This window comes from Peromyscus californicus, unplaced genomic scaffold (assembly GCF_007827085.1).
Source record: "Peromyscus californicus insignis strain IS unplaced genomic scaffold, ASM782708v3 Scaffold_12__1_contigs__length_115047231, whole genome shotgun sequence".
NCBI classification, from domain to species: domain Eukaryota; kingdom Metazoa; phylum Chordata; class Mammalia; order Rodentia; family Cricetidae; genus Peromyscus; species Peromyscus californicus.
The window spans coordinates 70,610,621-70,631,571 of record NW_026294413.1 but is presented as its reverse complement, the minus strand read 5'-3'; the positions used below and the strand labels follow the sequence as shown (position 1 = coordinate 70,631,571).

Below are 20,951 nucleotides of genomic sequence, written 5' to 3'. Positions count from 1 at the left end.
AGACAAATATGGTAGGTTTTCATTTATATAGACGTTAGCTGTTGAGTCAAAGAATAGGTAAGCTACAGTCTGTATAACCACATGTTAGGTATAGAGTAAGGGACTAGGGGGGAGGAATTGAACTCTATAAAGGGGGAATAGAATAGATTGTTATAGATGGATGAGGAAGGAGTCTGTAACAGGAGGGTCAAATGAGGAGGGAGAGGGAAAGGGGGAAACTGAAGAAATAGAGGGAGGGACAGTTAAAATTAAGGGCCATTTGAGGGACCTTATGGAAACCTAATAGAGTAGAATGTAGTGGCTACACTAGTTTACACTACCACCAACAGTGAGCAGGTATCCCCCTGTCTCCACACCCATGTCATCATAATGCTGGTCATTTTTCTCTTATGCTGTCCTTTTCTCCAGCCATTCTAACTGGAATAAGATGAACCCTTAAAATAATTTTAATACTCATTGTTTATATGCTTATGGGTAAGGATGTTGATCACTCAAAATTTTTCTTGCAGGGTGGTGGTGGCACATGCCTTTAATTCCAACACCTAGAAAGCAGAAGCAGGTGGAGCTTTGTTAGTTTGAGGACAGCCAAGTCTACAGAGTGAGATCCATGGCAGGCTCCAAAGCTACACAGAGAAAGCCTTTCTCAAAAAAAAAAAATCTCAAATTTGTATTTCTTCTTTTGAAAACAGTTTGCATATTTAAAATCTCCATTTTTTTTTAAGATCAGGTTTTCCTTTTTATTGCTATTTAGTTCCTGTGTACCTGGTAAGGATGTTTCACGTTCTCTAGGCTGCTTCTTCTCTCAAGTGATTGTGTTCTTTGCTTTTCAGTCTCACAAACTCCTGTTTGTTGATTGTTGGTCTTAGCGCTTATGCTACTAGATTCCTGTTCAGAATGGCTTTTCTTGTGCCTTGAAGCTGACACAAATTTCCTACTTTCTCTTCTAACAGTTCAGAACACTAGGTCTTATGCTGAGGCTCTTGATACATTTGGAAGTGAATTTTGTTCAGGGTGAAAGAAATGTATCTACTTATGTTTATTAGGAAGAATCCTACTTGATCACAGTTGATGCAATCTTTTTAAAGTGTTCTTGAGTTCAGTTTATAAGTGCTATATTGAGAATTTTTTGCATCTTTATGCATTATGAAAATTGGTCTATAATTTTCTCTTTCTGTTAGTTTTTTTCTGGTTTGGTTTGTAATATGGTATTCATAAAAAGAATTTTAAAAAGTTCCTTCTCTTATGACTTATGGAATAATTTGAGGAATATTGTTGTTATTTATTTGAAGGTCTGGTAGAACTCTCTGCGGAATTAGCCTGGCATTTGGCTTTTCCTAATTGGAGGACTTTCTTTTTCTTTTCTTTTTTTTCTTTCTTTTCTTTACTGTACTGTTCTTTCCTTTTCTTTTTCTTTTTTTTAAAAACAGGGATTATTATGTAGCACTGGCTGTCCTGGTACTCACTGTGTAGACCAGGCTGGCCTCAAACTCACAGATATCCACCTGCCCCTGCTTTCCAAATTCTGTGAATAAAGGCATATGCCAATCTTTCCCTGATAGTTGTGGAATTTTTAATTACTACTTCCAGTAATTCAATTGATTTTAATGCAATTGTTTCAATGTTTTTACTCCATCTTGATTAACTTTGGGAAGTTACATGCATCTAGAAAGTCACCTATTTTCTTTAGATTTTCTAGTTTAGTGGAATATAAATGTTTGTAATATATTCTTCTGATTCTGAATTCCTTTTTGTCTGTTGTGGTGTTCCCCTTTTCATCTTTAATTTTATTAATTTTGGTATTATGACTTTTTTGGTTACTTTAGGTAATGGCTTGTTAGTATTTCCAAAGTATTATCAAAGAAAATGCATATTATGACTTAGTCAATTCATTCCATTGACCCAGACAAAGCTACAAGTTTCTCTCCTGGAGGACAGTAATTTCACCAGCCATGTTCTAACTCTAGGAGAAAAACCTTCTCATCTAGAGTCACAATTGTCATGGACAGCAGAGGCACCCTTACTTCATGTGTTTTCCTGTTGCCTCTGTGCCGCAGAGCATCCACCAAGGGCCATATCTGTACCATCACACATCACCACCAGAGCTGTAGTGGTCATTCAAACTCAGCCTGAGACAACTGCATCTGAAGTCTGGGGTGCATTTCATAAACTGGTTTCATAATGAATATTAACAATCCATTCCACTTCCAGCGGATGCCAGACCTAATACATCAACATAGATTAGGAAAAGGAACAATGTGCTTTGTGAAAGTTTTACTTTATCTGTGAAACAGAGACAGAACAATGACAAGGCTGTGGACCCTCAGGACATTTGGTTCCTCATTTGGCCTCCAGAGGGCGCGGCTGCACTCACCAGCGTAATTACTTCCATTGAAGATCTTCACCTGCTCACTTCTCATCCTTCCTGCAGCTGGCTGAGTTTTCAACAAAGGCATGTGAAGAGAATTAGATATTCAAACCCCTCCAGGCTCGTGTTAGCAGCTTCACCGCTTTCAGCTGAGTAGGACACTTCTCCAGCAGACCCTTCCTCACACCTATTTTCAAGCTCTTGCTTTCTTCAGCCACTTTCCTGTCTGTCCTGTTCCAGAGAGCTCTCCCACAACAGAACTGCAGCCTTCCCAGTGTTCAACCATGCTCCTGGTGCTCCTCCCAGTGCTGGGGTTACAATTTCTGAGTGAGTACAGCTTCCTCATGGTGTCAGTACCCTGGGATTCTGACTGTCCGGAATGAAATCTTACCGCAGTGACTGACCTAAGATTCCTTTCCAGGAGACTCCAGAGCACAGTTGGTGACTCAGCCTGATGCCCAAGTCACTGTCACTGAAGAAGCCTCTTTGCAGCTGAGATGCAACTATTCCTCCAGGGTGGCACCTTACCTGCACTGGTATGTCCAGTACCCACAGCAGGAGCTACAGTGGCTCCTTGGGTATTATTCTGGAGACACCCTGGTTCGCGGCTTGAGCGGTTTTGAGGCTGAGTTTATCAAGCAGGACTCTTCCTTCCACCTGAAGAAAGCCTCTGTGCGCCTGAGTGATTCGGCTCTGTACTTCTGTGCTCTAGGTGCACAGTGTCTGGGGCTGCAGGGGGAGCTGAACATTAACACCCATGGCAGTGGAGTGCTCAGACTCAAGGTCTGTCCTTGGGTCTTTGAAGGATCTCTTTCAACTTAGTAACAAGGAGATAAGGAAAGTTAGGAAGTTGCAGCTGCCTTTGCACAACTCAGGTCCAGCTATAATATCCACCGTCTTTTTTTTTTTTTTTTTTTTGTCTCAGAAGCTCTTTGCTTATTTTGAAAATTAACGAATGAGCAATCACAGTTCTGTAGAATGGAAGAGACTGTGCTGTCATCTGTGAAAATCATTTCCTGTGTGGACATTGCTTAGAGTCCAACTACCTTAAGTGGCTGACTGTGTCTGCAGGGAAATACCAGAAGCTGGACTTCCATTTGTCATTTAATGTGTTGTCTACACATTATGTGAAAGTATACGTTTCAGGCTTTGGCCTGAGGTTTGCCTTCACTGCTGACTCCTTCATACTGATTTTCCTATAAATTCTTCTTTTGGTGCTAAATGTACTGATCAGAATTGGTCATAATATATAAGTATTTCTATTTATGAAAGAATTTGATGCATTGTTAGTCAATATAGGAATTCACCAGAACCATGGAAGCTTAGAAATCTAAAATAATTATGTCCATTCTATTAGCCACTAAAAATAGAATAGGAGAAGAAGGAATTGGAGATCATTGCTGTTTTTCCAAAGAATTCTTCACAGTTATAAAAGTCTTATCTTATTTTTATTATTATTTTTTTGCCTTCTCAGATACTTCAAATCTACTTGAGAATTTGTGGTATGGTTCCCTCAGCATATTTTATTACTACACATTGCTTTCACCCTCTTTTATGTCATTTTACTACTGGAACAGCAAAGATAAATTCTTTTATCCTAACATAGCAGTGCCCTGATGAAAATACAGGCAAGAGTTGCAGTGGACGTTAGTGCTCACTGGCTACAGTGCAGAATTTTAGTTCCTTCTCGCTGTACTTGGGAGAATTGTAGAAGATTTTATGCTTGTGCACTTACAGCCTAGGAGGATGACAATACTCTGGATAAAAAGGAAAAAGAAGAAAGAATTTTCTGGCTGATGCTTGGTAAAAAAGGAAATGTGTAAATGACATGGAGCCATGAGCACCTGAGCATGATTTCCAGCACACACACATAAACAGCTGGGCATGATGGGGAGATGAGGGCAGACAGATCCCTAGAGCCCACTACTCAGCCAGCATAGCCTAAGCATGAGCCCCATGTGTCAGTGAGAGGGCTTGTCCCCAATAAACAAGGTGGACAGCTCCTAATAATGACATGCAAGGTTGAATTCTGGCCTCCACATTCATGGGCACACACGTGTACTCAAATACATATATGCACATCCTCAAAAGCAAGCTGGTCATACCTGAGTAACAACATCCAACGTTTTCCTCTGGTTTCTACATGTACACATACATGTAGGTACACACATGGAGTCATCCATGCTCTACACACTTACACACATACAGACATGAGCACACTCACATACATTTGCACACATGAATATTTTGATACAGAACACAAACAGAATTTATCTGAAGATTCTAATAACAAGTAATTTATCTTACATATTACTCTTTTAATCTACTTTTGATTTTCTTTATAATGAAATGAGAAGGCAGTGGTATTTGTAAACAATCTATAAACGCAATACCTACGTCTCCCCAGAAATTTTCATGCATACCTTTCAAATCAACTCACCTCCTTCAGGCAAGAGCTTTTCCCATTTTTGTTACTGCACAATTGTCCTGGTTGAGAACTTGAAGTCTGTGGAGTTATATGGAAGGTCTTCTTGTGTTTCTCATTCTCTTCACCCCACATGCCACTGAGATTTACTCATGTTCTTATGAGCAGCAGCATCCGCCAATGTCGTTACTAAACACTACCTAATATACAAATATAGCACACCCTGTTCCATCTTGTCCCACACTGGCTACACAAGGAATTTTTAGGGATTAAACATTTGGTTGTTAGTGAGTCAAAGTACAGGCTAATCTAGACTTTTATACCATGTTCATTTGGGGAAAGGTGTGCATCTAACATTCTTTAGTTGAATCACCAACCGAAGTCCCTTCATTGAAAAGTTTTTTCTGTTTGTTCCTACTATGTAACATGGCACTGCTCTTGGGCTCTTGCTAACAAAGCCTACTATATGATAGTTCACATGAAACGTGAGATTTATACATTAATCACATTGTTGACAATGGAATGTCAGTGTCGTCTGCCCTGGTCTTCATCTAAAATTATAGCTAGCAACCCTGGAGGAATGCATTCTTGGTAGGTTTAGCTGATTCTTCCAACTGAGAGTCACTTCAGTGTCACACATGAAATACCTCACATCTAAGCTGCAAAGATTTAATGTTAGCTGGGCATGTACATAGTTGTACCTGTTCACTGTTTTTTAGTGGTTGAGAAGTACACATGCCACAAAAAAGTTTTAGGAACTGCAAACTCTGAAGGTCCAAGCCATGGAATTTCCCCCTTCTCTATAGGCATTCCAAGCAAACTTAAGATGTGGTGGCCCTTTGTTATAAGTACTATGTCTGAAAATTTCCAAAGTCTTGCTAGGAAACTACAGGGAAATTTCACTCTTTTGCCATTAGCAATGGGTGTCTTGTACCACTTTTTGCTTCTTTTAAAAAATATTTTTTGAAATTAAAACATTACTTAATTTCCCTCTTTTCCTTTTCTCACTTCAACCTCTCCTACAAAGGCACTCCACACCCCTCCAGAATACTGCTGCTCTGCTGGAGACCACACCAGTACTAGGAATCCCAGGTGAAACACCATCCACTGCCTGCTAACAGTCCTTAAAAACCTACCAGCTATCTCCAATACCCCTCCTCTGAGCTTCATATCTTGGACCACATCTCCAGCAGAAGATTCCTGCTCTGCTCAAGGTCACATCAGTACTAGGAATCCCACAGACCAAGCTGGTACCCAGACCCCCAGAGGCCATACAAGTCACCAAATCTCCTGCAGAGACATCCTGCTAGACTGAGTATGATTTCCAGCACACATATAAAAAGCTGGGCATGGTGGCCAGCAGTTAGGAAGACTAACTGGTCACCAGAACCACAGGTAACTCAGGCCGGGAAACCAGAGAGGAAACAGAAACCAAGAGAGAAAACATCAAAAAGCATCCATCCAACAAAGATACACTCACAAATTAAATGTAAATGTATAATAATTCCAAACATGGATTACTATATGGCACCACCAGAGCCCAGCTATCCTACTATGGTAAACCTTGGCTATTCTGAAACACAAGGAAATTACCTTAAATCCAATCTGATGAAGGTGATTGAGGCTCTTAAAGAGGAAATTAATAAATCTCCTAAAGAAATCCAGGAGAACACAAACAAACATGTCAAGGAAATGAATAAAACTATTCAAGACCTGGAAATGGTAGTAGAAGCAATAAAGAGGACACAAACTAAGGGAATACTGGAAATGGAAAATCTGGATGTGGTAGTTTGAAAGAAAATGGCCCCCAAAGGGAGAGGCACTATTAGGAAGTATGGCTTTGCTGGTATGGAATGTTTATAGATATATTCTTATTGGAAGAAGTGTGTCACTGTGGAGGCAGGCTTGGAGGGTCCATATATGCTCAAGCCATATCCAGTGAGACTGTCTACTTGCTGTTGCTTCCTGATCATGATGTAGCCAGCACCATATCTGCCTGCCCACCACCATGAACCCCACCATGATGATAATGAACTGAACCTCTGGAACTTTAAGCAAGCCACCTCAATTAAATGTTTTTTCTTTATAAGAGTTGCCATAGTCATGATGTCTCTTCACAGCTATAAGAACCCTAATTAAGACAGAAGTTGATACCAGCAACTGGAGTATTGCTGTGATAGGCCTGACCATACTTTGGTCTGTAGGAATACTACCGTACGACTATGCATTAAAAAAGAGTAGAATGCTTTAAGCATTGTTGAATGAGCCATACTAGTAGGAGCATGGAAGAGAGTGGCACTAAGAGTTATTTGAACTGCTGGAGACTGGCTCAAGAGATTTCAGAGGAGAATTTTAGTGTGTTGCCTACAGATTGTTCTTGTGATATTTTGGTGAAGAATGCGGCTGCTTTTTGCTTTTGTCCAGAGTCTGCCTGAGGTACTAATCCCATTGGCAGTAGAAATCTCAAAACAGCCTAGTATAGACTCTGTTGTGTAGTTCTTGGTGGTATCTCAAATGAAGATATATATATATATATATATATATATATATATATATATATATATATATGAAAAAGAGCAAGCTGAGCAAGGAAAAATATTTAAGGAGAAAAAAGAATACAAGAAAAGGGAATGGAACTAAGTCCTGTATTCAAGGAGACAAATTGATTAAGAAATAGAATAAAGGGAGTGGTGACCTCAGAGCAAGATCTCACCCACCTAAGTTTCCAACTTGTGAAAAGGAATTAAACAAAAGCTTAGAGTGGGGTGTGATGCTGCATGCCTTTAATCCCAGCACTGGGAAGGCAGAGGCTGTCAGATCTCTGGGTTTGAGGCCAGCCTTGTCTACAAAGCCAGTTCAGGACAGCCTAGCTTAGACAGTGAAAGACAGAAAGCTGGTGAAGATGTAATTGAATGAGGGAGCCATGTTCCAGTCCCAGCAATCAGCAGAATTTGGCACTTTTGGCCAGATGGTTCTGGAGTTAAGGCGAGAAGAAAGGAGCTATAGAATTTGCCCCTGAGACTAAGGAAAGCAGCTGAGGTCAGGCATGTGTCAGGGTTGGCGATCAGGAGCTACAGAAGCAAACATCACTAACAGAATGCAAGAGATGGAAGAGAGACTCTCAGGCATATAACATACAATGGAAAAAATTGATATATTGGTCAAAGAGAATTTTAAATCTAAAAGTTCCTGATACAAAGCATCAGGAGATCTGGGACACTATGAAAAGACCAAACCTGAGAATAATGGAAATAGAAAAAAGAGAAAATTTCCAGCTCAAAGTCCCAGAAAATATTTTCAACAAAATCATAGAAATTTTTCCTAACCTAAAGAAGAAGATGCTAATCGATACAAAAAGCTTATAGAACACCAAAAAGATTGGACCAGAAAAGAAAGTTCCCCTGCAACATAATAATCAAAACACTAAATATACAGAACAAAAAAGAATATTAAAAGTGGCAAGGGGAAAAGGCCAAGTAACATATAAAGGCAGAGCTATTAAAATTACACCCAACTTCTCAGTGGAGACTCTAAAAGCCAAAACGGTCTAGCTAGATGTCATGCAGGATCTAAGAAGTCACAGATTCTAGCCCAGACTACTAAACCCAGCAAAACTTTCAATAAACATAGATGGAGAAGACAAAATATTTAATGACAAAGTCAAATTTAAACATTAGCTATTCATGAATCCACCCATAAAGAAGGTACTAGAAGGAAAACTGCACCTGAAGAAAGGTTAACTACACCCAAGAAAACACAGTAAATAATAATTTCATACCAGCAAACCAAAAGAAGGGAAGCATACACACACACACACACACACACACACACACACACACACACACACACACACTGACTACTACTGCCACCACCACCACCACCACTAAAATAACAATAATTAACAATCATTGTTAACTAACATCTCTCAATATCAGTGGCTTCAATATCCTGATAAAAAGACATCGGCTTACAGAATGAATGTAAAAACAGAATTCATCCTTCTGCTGCATACAAGAAACACACCTCAACATCAAAGACACACATTAACTCGGATTAAAGGGTTTAAAAAGATTTTCTAAGCAAACCAACCCATGAAGCAAGCTAGTGTTGCCATCCTAACATTTAACAAAATAGACTTCCAACCAAAATTAACAGAGGTGGGGAAGGACACTTCATACTCATCAAAGGAAAAATCCACGAAGATGACATCTCAATTCTGAACCTCTACGCCGAAATTATGCTTACTTTGCCATTCCCATTTCTAGTGCTTCTCCCCAACTACATGTTCCCTTTTGGATCTTTCTGGCTTCTGTGGTTTCTCCAAGTTACATATTTCCATCTGAAGATTTGGAGTTAGGAGCCTCTCCAATTCCCACTGTAGTTAGGAGTTCAGTGGCAGAACATGTGGCATTTGTTTTTCTGGTTCTCTGTCAACTCATTTTAAATAATCTTTTCTAGTTCCATCCACCTACCTGAAAAGTTTATGATGCCATTTTTCTTTACATTGAAGAATATTCCATAACGTATAGGTGCCACATTTTTACTATCCATTCATCCCTTGAAGGACATTTCAGTTGTTTCCATTTCCTAATTACTGTGAGTAGAGCAGCAATGAATATAGCAAAGCAACTATCTGTGGAGTAAGATGTAGAGTTCTTTAGACATATACCAAGAAGTGGCACAGCTGGGTTATGTGGTAGATTTATCTTTAGTTTTTGAAGATTCTCCATACCTATTTTCAGAGTAACTGTACCAATTTTCATTCTACCAACAGTGAATGCAGGTTCCTTTCCTTCCAACCACACTCACCAGCATTTGTTGTCAGTTGTATTTATTGATTTGAGATACTCTAACTGGGGTGGGATGAAATCTCAAAGTTGTTTTAATTTGCATTTTTCAAATTGCTAAAGATGATGAACAATTTTGAGATGTTTCTTGGCCATTTTTTATTTACTCTTTTGAGAACTCCATCTAGACAGTCTTGTCTTCTGACCACCTGCATTTCCTTCACCAGGAAGTGATGGAGTGAAAAGGCTGGTTTATTGAGACTTGTGGAGATGGCCGGAAGTCTCTTTTGGTGGTGGTGTCAGTCCACTAGGGGGCGCTGCAGGATTTACAGAAATGACATTTTCTTAAATTACCTAGAGATTTGAAGAGCTGAGAAGAGACATGAGGCAACAACCCACAAAGCAAGGAGTAAGGGGACTGTGTGGAGTTCACTGGATCTTAGCTCTCAGTCATTCTATATAAAACCATAGTTATAGAGAGCCTGTTAACTGAATCCGCTGCATCCATAAATCTATTTTAAGAACAATTCTCTGAACAGATGTAAGCAAAATAGAATCTCACTGGGCATTATGAGGATGGACACTGAAGAGAAAATATCTCCATTGCATTCATTGCTTCTAGTTTTATTTTAAAAATTTCTCAAAATAAAAAACCTAGAAATTATTCCAATATTTTTATATTGTATATGATATATATGTGATGACTGTCTATCTATCTATCTATCTATCTATCTATCTATCTATCTATCTATCTATGTTTCTTTCTTTCTTTATATCATATATCTATATCTATATATCTATATAGATATCTATATAGATATCTATATAGATATATACTCTAAACTAGAAAGAAAAAGAATAACTACTTAAGAAAACTGGGAAATACAAGGTATGAAAAAGTAGAAGTTAGGAGGCCTCTCTGAACTTGAGCAGGCATTCAAAGCCTGGTTGGAATCAGCTGTGCTTTCCTAAACAACTGTGGGAAAGAGCAGGGCATATGAGGAAAAAATGGAAAATAAATAATGGTGAAAACATGCCTTGTTTTTCTTATGACCAATAAAACTGTCCTTGGGAACATTTTGTATGCACATGATGATCTGATAAATCAAGAAATTCTTCTTACCCCTTATAGTGTACTGCATGCTGATTTGTCCCACTGTATGACTTAAGGTGCAGGAATTTCTCATTCAGTATATCAACTATATTGAAGGGTGATCCCAAGCCCAGTAGTTGTTGGCCAGTACAGACTGAGAATGAAACCAATGGCATTTTTTTTTTTTAGCATAATGCTTAGTTTGATTTTTTTCTTTTCCTTTTTTGGTCTTATTGGTCTTTTGTCTATATTTTATATTTACTTGTCTTGTGTTTTATGGGTTTGGTTGTATGTGTTTCTTGATTGTTATTATGTTTTGACTTTGATGTGCTTGTTTGTCTGTTTGCTCGGGGAAGCAGAGAGAGAGGGAGGGAGAGGGAGCAAATGAGAATGAAAGGGCATGCTGTCGGGTAGATGAGGAGATAGAAAACATCTAGGAAGAGTTTGAAGTTTGGAGACCGTGTTTAGAATATATTGTATGAAATTCTTTTACAAAAAAAAGGCAAACAAATCTTGCTAGGATTCTGCAAAGCTCTTCTAACCCACTGGAGCCATCAGTGTTCACACCAGTATTCTGCATTTATGAATTTTCCTCCCTCACACATTTTCCCCAAACTCCCCTTATATGAAATGTTACCTTAGAAATATAGTGTTCTGGGTCTGCATATTGTTCTCCTTAGCTGTGGAGCAGTTGTTATGGAGAGTAGTGAGGTGAAGGTGGGTGGAGTTTCTTGTTCAGATGAAAGAGAACATTCAGCAACTTGGAGAGAAACTTGTGTGTGTAAGCACAAGTATGTCTGGGCACAAGGCTTGATACCCCCTCAGAGCTGGAGAGAAGACACCCCAGCAATTGGAAAGGGGCCATGGAGAGGAAACTGGGAGCTGTGCTGGGGATTCTGTGGTTGTGGACTTGCTGTGAGTTGTGCTCATCTAAGTTTCCTTAGGGATTCTCCAGAAATGTCAGTGGTGGAGGGGAATGAGCCAACCCAAAGCTCCTGTGCAGTCTCCTCATGGTGTCTCCTGGGATATTAGACAGGTGTGGGTGAAAACTTCTCACTGATTCTGGTTTGCTTTTGTTTCCCAACAGGTGTGAGAGGAGTTGAGGTGGAGCAGAGTCCTCCAGCCCTGAGTCTCCATGAGGGAACCAGTTCTGCTCTGAGATGCAATTTTTCTACCACCATGCAAAGTGTGCAATGGTTCCAGCAGAATCCCGGGGGCAGCCTCATCAATCTTTTTTACCTGGCTTCAGGAACAAAGGAGAATGGGAGGTTAAAGTCAACATTCAACTCCAAGGAGCGCTACAGCACCCTGCACATCAGAGATGCCCAGCTGGAGGACTCAGGCACCTACCTCTGTACTACTGATGCACAGTGCTCCCAGCAAGCCTGCAGCCTGGCCCCAAACTGCAGCTGGGTGTGCAGCTACAGCCCTGCCCCAGGGAGACTCTACAGGAGGCCTTTCACAGCTGTGTCTTTATCAGATCTCCACCAATTACAGAGAAGTTGTGAGGAAACCCAAAATTACCACAGCAGAAATTCATGGCTAAATTCAGATTGACATAGCACTGACTTGGAGAAGCTTAAATGTTCAGAAACGTCAGCCAGCGTGACTGAAATGAACACTACTTATCAAACGCTTGTGCTAATGTCATGAAATGTAAACTTCTCTTACATATCCCAGAATCATTTGAATCATTTCTCAAAATTGAAAGTTTAAAGCAACTGTTTCCATCCTTTGTTTAGAGAGCATGATACAAACATTTCCAGCTCATCTGTTCAATATGAAGTTGATAAAAGAATTAAATGTGAAGATTTGATAGATTAAGTTGTAGAAAGGCAAGGTGAACAAATCTTATTATTAAATCATGATGTCATTTCTACAATGTCTTGATCATTTTAAAAATATAATGCATTCAATTATGCAATATAAAACAAATATTTCACATAAAAATGATCAGAACCGAAAGATAAATGGCAAACTAGAGAAATATATTTGGAATTTATATCACAATAATATTTGCAGCAATTAATTCTACCATAATATTTACACATCTGTAATGTAATATATATATATATATATATATATATATATATATATATATATGTGTGTGTGTGTGTGTGGATAACTTCTCATTAAAACATTGCTTTCAAAAGTAAAAGTATGACCCTCTTATAGGTCACATAGGGGACTAATTCATTATATAATAATTAAATACTGTCCATACAACTGCTGTTTCTCAGGGGTTGACAGATTATCTCCCACAGTTGAAAAACTCTGTCCTGCCATTTGTCTCTGTAAGGAACTGGAAAGCAGCCGTGCTCACTCATTCACAGTTTGTCTGTCCATTGTGTTTTCACGTTGAAACAGCAGCTGAGTGGTTACAACAGTGACTGGATTGACTAAAACATTTACTTTCTAGAGTTTCACAAATTCACTGACAACTTGTGATCCATTCATGTTCATCTTCATTGCAAGTACATCTGTTTCATATATAGATTATCTGCCCTTCTCAGATGATAAACAATTCCTAATTGTCAATAAGATCCATGTGAGCACGGCTGGAAGTAGTGACATTAGAAGTGACAGCTTCTACAGTAGGAATCGTTGATAGGATGTAATTCTACTTGGTCTGCCTTTATATGTTACTTGGCCTTTTTCCTTTGTGATTTTAATATAGTTTCCTTGTTCTATGTGTTCAGGGTTTTATTACATGTCAAGGGAACTTTCTCTTCTGGTCCAATCTATTTGTTCTGTAAGTTTCTTGTACCTTTATAGGCATGTTCTTACCTCTGCACATATCTAACTCCACACTTTCTTTTTCTCCTTTTAGAAAACAGAGACTTGGAAAAAAAAAACAGAATAAAACAAACAGAAAAAAACAAATTCGCATGAGAATCTCATATAACTGCCAAGACACATGCACACACACACACACACACACACACAAATATATAAATCTACAAAATTGGAAATGATAATATATAAGCAAGGACAAATATGTTAATAATGACCCACAAAAAGCATTAAGAGACATAAAAATAAACAAAAGAACAAAAAATACAACTGAGTTCATTTGCTGGGCATGAGGCCTACCCTAAAGTGTGGTTTGTATACCCAGTGAAATGCATTGGTAAAAACTAAATTTCTCCTTGTGAGCAGTTTTCAATTGTAGACAGCTTCTTGGTTAGGTATGGGGGATGATGTCCACTTCTTCTTCTCAGCACTGGACCACTTCTGTACAGGACCTGTATGGCCCCTTTGCATGTTGCTGTCATCTCCATGAGTTCTTATGTGAGCCAAATTTATTGTGACTGGAGGACATTATTTCCTTAGTGCCTTCCATCCCCACTGGCTCTTATACAATTTCTGCTTCTTCTTCTATAATATTTCCAGAATCCTGAGGGAAGAAGTTTAATGGAGACATTCCATTTACAACTGGGTGTTTCAAGGTCTCTCATTGTCTGCATATTTTCCAGTTGAGGAGTTGTGGATCTATGTGTTTGTTCCCATCTACTGCAAGAAGAAGCTTCCCTGGTGATGGCTAAACAAGACATTGATCTGTGGGTAATGCAGAAAGTCATAAGAAGTCATTATATTACTATGTATGTTTAGGAGGACAATGATATTTGGTTTTCCCTTAGATCCACAGCCTATCTAGTCTCAGGTTCTTGGCCACCAGAGCAGTATCAGGCATGGATTCCATCTCATGGAGTGGGCCTTAAGTCCATTCAGAATGTGGTTGGTCACTCCAATATCACTTGTGCCATTATCATACCAGTGTATCATGTATGGTGGTCACTATTGTAGATCAAAGGATTTATAGCCAAGGTGGTGTTTACCTTTCTCCTCTGGTAGCATTCAGGGTATCTTCCTGAACCATGGACACAAGTTCATAGGAGTAAAAGCTTTAATTAGGAACCAGCTCAACTTTTCCATGTTCAAAGAAATTTGTAGATATTGTCAACAAGAATAGTACTTTACCATCAATTTGTAAAGAGCAACCAATAGCCTTGGTAATAGCCTGAGTTGTTGAAAATTTCCATGGGTCCCCTTTGGCCAACAACTCAGTTAGATGACATCTTCCTTGGCACTGGAGTTTTCACTTGTTGGTAGGAAGTGTCTAGCTGGTGCTTTGTTTCCCTGTTATTTGGTGATTTCATTGATTCATATAATATATGTGCATTATATTAAGAATATACTAGGAATATATATGTATATACATATTATATATATATGTATATACATATATATATATATATATATATATATATATATATATATATAAAGCTTCTGCTGTAGAAGGTTTCCATGACCTCTCAGAATGTGCTTAGTTTGTGCTTTCTCTCTCCCTGTATTCCCACCCTTATTCTCTGTTCCTTCCTCCTTTCTGCTTAATCCTCGTATTCCACCCTTCCAACCCAATCTCTTTACTATCTATTCTATTTTTCACCTATTCAGGAAATCCTTCCTTCTCTCTTACTCTATCCCTAACTTCTGCAGGTATACAGATTGTGGCAAGCCTATTGAAGGCTTAAAAGCTAGAATCCAAATGTCAGAGAATTCATACTATATTTGTTGTTTGTAGTTGGGGTTACCTCACTCAAGATGATTTTTTTCTAGCTCCATAAATTTACATCTAAATTTCATGACTTAATAGATGAGGGATATTTCATTGTAGACATGTCCCACATTTCCATTATCTATCCATCTCTTGATGGACATCTAGGCTGTTTCCAATTTTTGTTATTATAAATACTACAACGAATATCTATGAGCAAGTGTCTCTATAACAGAATATATTGTCCTATGAGTATACGTCCAAAAGTGGTCTAGCTGAATCTTGAGCTGGATCTATTCCTGTCTTCCTGAAGAACCACCATACTTATGTCCCTAGTGAGTCTTAAAGTTTGCACTCTCAACTGCAATGGATGCGTGTTCCCCTTAAACTACATCTTCACCAGCATATGATATCATTTTTTTTATTGATTTTGGCCATTCTGATGTGTGTAAGATGAAATCTCCCAGTATTTTTAATTTGCATTTCCCTGAAAAATAAGAGTTTTGAACTTTTAAGTGTTTCTCAGTCATTTGTGTTTCATCTTTTGAGAACTCTCTTTAGATCTGTACCTATTTCTTAAATTGAGTTGTTTCTTTTCTTGATATTTGGGCTTTTTAGTTTTTCTTATGTTTTAGATGTCAGCCCTATATCAACTGTACAATTGGTAATGATACTTTTCCTTTCTATAACTTGCCACGTTGTTCAAATGATGATGTTCTTTGCCCATACATAGCTTTTCAGTTCCATGAAGTTCCACTTTTCAATTATTATTTTAATGGCTTGCTTTGGGATATTTGTACACTGTGTGAAGATGTATTGCTGTGATTTGTGTAATAAAAAGCTGAACAATCAATAGCTGGGCAGGAGAGAATTGGCATAACTTCTGGGCAGAGAGTGAACTTCTGGAAGAAGAAAGGCAGAGTCAGCAGCCAGAGTGGAGAGAGCAAGTTGGGCAGTATGGAGATGAGGTAACGAGCCATGTGGAAGAACATAGATTAAAAAAATATGGGTTAATTTCAGGCATACGATCTAGTTAGGAACAAGCCTAAGCTAAGCCAAGCTTTCATAATTAATAATAACTCTGTATAATTATTTGAGATTGGTGTTCCTGATGAGAAAGTATAGCAGTACAGTCACTGTGCTATTAGTGTCCTGTTCAAAAATTCTTTTCCTAGGCCAATGAGTTCAAGATTATCCCACATTTGTATTTATTAGATTCAGAGTATCTGGATGGATGTTCTTGTCCTTGATCCATTTGGACTTGAGTTTTGTACAGGGCAGTAAAAATTATTCGGTTTACACTCTTTTACATGTAGCCATTCAGTTTGACCACAGCCATCTGTTGAAGATGCTGTCTTTTTGCTGGTATGTAGTATTTGGGCTTCTTTATCAAACGAGGTGTGCATAGGTGTGTGAACTTATGACTGGGTCTTTGATTCTAATCCACCAATCAGCATGTCTATTTATTTATAATCCTGTTTTTCTGACTATTATTCTGCAGCACAACTTGAAATCTGAGATGGTGATACATTAAGCAGTTCTTTCATTATTCATGTTTTAATCTATCCTAAGTAGTGTGTGTTTCCATATAAAGCTGAAATTTTTGTTTTTAATTTTCTGTTTTTGTGGAGAATTGTGTTTGAATTGACAGAGATTGCACTGAATCTCTCAATTGTTCTGGGAAGATGGCTACTTTCACTGTATTAATCCTGACAATTTGTGAACATGGGGGGGTCTTTTCACTATCTGATATCTTCTATTTCCTTCTTCAGTGTTTTAAAATTGTTATTATAAAAGTTTTTCATTTACAGGATTAGAGTTGATCAAAGATTTTTTTTTGTACCACCAGGCTCCTAGGTGGAGTGTCTCTACTGTCATGTGACACAAAGCAGTGGGGGAGAGGGAGGAAAGGAAATGCAGCAAGGGTCTGCTGAGTCCTCAGTGAATGGAGGAAGAGTGAGAGGACAGGTCAGTGGTCAGTTACAGGGCTGGGGATGGTACCAGGGAACTGAAATGGAAGACAGGAAGGACAGTGAAATGGCCTTCAGTTTCCCAAGCCTGCAATGCACACTGAGTTCCAGATAGACAGTCTTTGTAGCTGTTCACAGTTGACAGAAAGAAAAGTCAATGGGCTAGAAGCAGGGGGTGCTGGGAGGGTCCACAGGAAGGAGGAGAGATGGGTTATTGCAAGGTTTGGCAGATTCTCCAGGATATTCAGCACTGCTCTTCTATCAGTGATTCAGTCTAGATGCTGTGGGAGTGAGTAACATAGATGGTGCCATCCTCAAGATGTAATCACCTCTGAGAATGTTCCTAAGAGTAGCTGTGTGTACTTTTGATTCCATGTCAACTTCTCTGGAAGGAAAGATGCATTCATAAAAACATCATATCTGCATTGTTAACAAGAACTCACTGAAGTAGAAAGAACCTTGCAACTAAAAGCCCATGAGAGACCTGAAAAAGCCTTTTCCCAAATGCCACAACTCTTCAGGACAATTATTGATTGTGTGTGTCTTCAAGAAAAGGATAGAGTTCCTTGATGAATGATCTGAGAATCCTGGGATATGGGAGTGGATTAGTAAATACAGTTCTAGACAGAAGAAATGTTGTTACATACACACACGAATATATTACATATGAATTTATATATGAAAATATTATATATATACATTTTATATGAAGCATTATACATATGCTGTGTTTGATTTAAATCTCAGAAACCGGCTCACTAGTGTGTACAAATACCATCCTTGATCTCTCAGCACTACTATATACTTGATATAATATTTTGCTGTTTTATGTCTCTGAGTCCCTCACAGGTCAGAGAACACTTAAGCAGAGGTCTCACTGGTTGAGGGTACAACCACAAGGTGGTAGTAGACCTCAGCTGCTGGAGAGAATGCAGAGGATTCACTTCCTGGATGCTGATTGTGCAGGCTTAGGGTAGAAGCACAGCCTTTTTCACAGTGGCTGAGTGGATGACTCAAGAGGTAGAATTGTTACTGAGAGAGAACAACACCCTGGTAGCTGTAGCTGACCTGCTAGTCATCACAATATACACCGGATCTTAATTTAATTGGAAGGACAATGAAGACATTTGTACCTACTTTATTCATGTTCTTGTGGCTGCAGCTCGATGGTGAGTTAAGATCTTAGGACCACAGAATAGTCAGTGGGCATTTCTGAGGCATCCAGGAGGAACTCTATTTTAGTCAGGTTTTCTCTGTTACTATTAAAAAAAGATAATTCTGCAAGGTTGTGACCTGACAGCATTTCTCCTTTTTTTCCATCATTCTGCACAGGGGTGATCCAAGGGGAGCAGGTGGAGCAGCATCCTTCCACCCTGAGAGTCCAGGAGGGAGCCAGCGCAGTCATCAACTGCACTTACACAGACAGTGCTCTCAGTCCTATTTCCCTTGGTATAAGCAAGGACCTGGAGAGCATCCTCAGCTCATGATTGACGTTCGTTCAACTGTGGAAAGAAAGCAGGAGCAAAGACTGATAGTTTTACAGGATAAGAAAACCAAACACTTCTCCCTGCACATCACAGACACCCGGCCTGGAGACTCTGCCATGTACTTCTGTGCTGCAAGTGCACACTGCTCCACATGCACCTGCAGCCTGTCCTCAAACCTGCCACAGGGCCTGGAGCCCAGTCCACATCCTGTGTCACAGGCCTCGAGTGCAGCATGTGTCAGTTGTTAGTTGACAAGCACCAACTGCAGTGTGGACATTAATAACACACGATATAGTAGGTTAGGGTCACTGAAGCAATTTTGGACATTTTCTCCTTTGTTTTTAAAATGTATTCTAAAAATTGAAATACAATTTTGTCCTTCCCTTTTTCTTGCTACAGTACGTGGTGATTGTCACAGAGAACCAGAACTCCCTGTGCTGCAGAAAAGAAGAGGCTGTGGCACACTCAGCCCCAAGTGGGACATCTATATCACACACCCTCATCCCCAGGTCAGAGGTCACTGAGGAAGAGGAGGTGGAAAGACTGTAAAGCCATAGGTGGGGAATGACTACAAGGAGACAGTGTTTTCTGAATACAGCAGGGCAGCTGCACACATGGACTCACAGAGGTTGACAGCACACATACTTGCAAAGGATCAGACCAGATGCAATTCCAGCAAGGAGGGAAGGTGCACATTCCCACCCTTAGCTAAGGAGCTATAGGCAGTTCGAAGCTGCTGGGAGAGAGACTCGGTTTCTTTAAAGGTGTATCCCCTGGTCCATAGTCCACCCTCCACTGGAGGGCACACATCCAAGTGTATATGTGCAGCACATTGTATAATGCAAACCTTGAGGTGTTTTATTTTTAAAAAAGATGGACAAAACTGGATTTGTAGGGAAGAGTGAATGGATCTGTCAGGATTGAAGGGAGCAGGTGAGCATAATCAAAATTAATTGCATAATATTACCTAAGAAATAATAAAATGAGAATAATTAGATAAATTTTATCAGAGGTGGTGTGTGTGTGTGTGTGTGTGTGTGTGTGTGTGTGTGTGTGTATGTGTCTGTGTGTGTCTTATTTTATGGACATCTATTACACTAAATAAAAATGTATACACATAGTTCAGTAACACTGGTGATTTCAGGCACCCACTGTGAACTTGAGACCTGCATCCTTTGTGTGAGGTTTCAGGTTTATTCACCATGTATTATGCAGACATCTGTGGTGCAGTTTGAAGGGAAATCAGCAGAGGGCGCTGCCTCTTCAGATGTGGTTAATGTCTGCATCCAGGTGGTGGCTTCACATGACAGACTGTCACTGTGCAGAAGGAGGTCCTTGTTTGTGAGTGAGGAGTTTCAGTAAGTTCCTACAGGAGACTTGTCCTGTGAGTTTGGTGCACTCAAGAACCAAGTGTCATTTTCTCCTATGAACATGCTTCCTGATACCTGCTCAGTTCTGCTGCTCCTCTTCATGCTCAGTAAGTTACATTTACCCTAAGTGTGGAGGATGTCATTGTCTTACAGCTCTACAAGTCTTTACCTTCTTCCTCACATACCAAAATGATTCCTTATTTGTATATCTATTTATTTGTTTATTGATTTTTCAGGAAGGAGCAATGGAGACTCAGTGACCCAGACAGAAGGCATGGTTACTGTCACAGAGGGGTTGCCTGTGATCATGAACTGCACCTATCAGACTACTTACACAAATACTTTCCTTTGGTGGTATGTTCAATATCTCAACAAAGCCCCTCGGCTACTCCTGAGGAGCGCCACAGACAACAAGAAGACAGAGCACCAAGGGTTCCAGGCCACTCTCCATAAGAGCAGCAGCTCCTTCCACCTGCAGAAGTCCTCAGTGCAACTGGCAGACTCTGCCCTGTACTACTGTGCTCTGAGTGACACAGTGAGGGAGACTGCAGGGGAAGCTGCACACAAACCCAGGGTGCAGGAGCCTGAGGGGAGTGGCCTATGAGGGAGGGCTGTGTGCCTTCTCTAAGTGGGGTTTACCAAGCCTCCTGAAAATCAGCAAGAAATCTCAGATCAAATTCCTAGAAACCTAGGAATCTGTGGATATTCTGACAGGATAGGATGGAAGTCATTGCTACAGACAACCGGGCTTTGATCCCCTGAACCACTGTTTTCTCCCCAAATGGAGGACCTCTCACAGAAAACTCTCAAGGAAAACCCTGACATGGGATTTATCTCTACCTAGTTGTCTTAGAACATGTAGTGATTTATGTTCTCCAACAATCTTGTTATTATTC

General features: G+C 39.6%; 1 pseudogene and 3 gene segments (V, D, J or C); all 4 read left to right on the top strand.

The window, feature by feature from the left end:
• The first annotated feature begins 2,649 nt into the window (after positions 1–2,649).
• LOC128106635 (T cell receptor alpha variable 8-3-like) lies at positions 2,650–3,187 on the top strand. The segment is given in 2 exon segments: positions 2,650–2,692; positions 2,787–3,187. Coding segments are annotated over 2 exon segments (444 nt in total).
• An 8,346-nt stretch (positions 3,188–11,533) lies between these two features.
• On the top strand, positions 11,534–12,227 carry LOC128106624 (T cell receptor alpha variable 22-like). The segment is given in 2 exon segments: positions 11,534–11,585; positions 11,758–12,227. Coding segments are annotated over 2 exon segments (522 nt in total).
• Positions 12,228–18,315: 6,088 nt separating this feature from the next.
• Positions 18,316–19,234, top strand: LOC128106613 (T cell receptor alpha variable 13-1-like; annotated as a pseudogene).
• An 876-nt stretch (positions 19,235–20,110) lies between these two features.
• On the top strand, positions 20,111–20,659 carry LOC128106602 (T-cell receptor alpha chain V region CTL-F3-like). The segment is given in 2 exon segments: positions 20,111–20,162; positions 20,292–20,659. Coding segments are annotated over 2 exon segments (420 nt in total).
• The last annotated feature ends 292 nt before the right edge of the window (positions 20,660–20,951 follow it).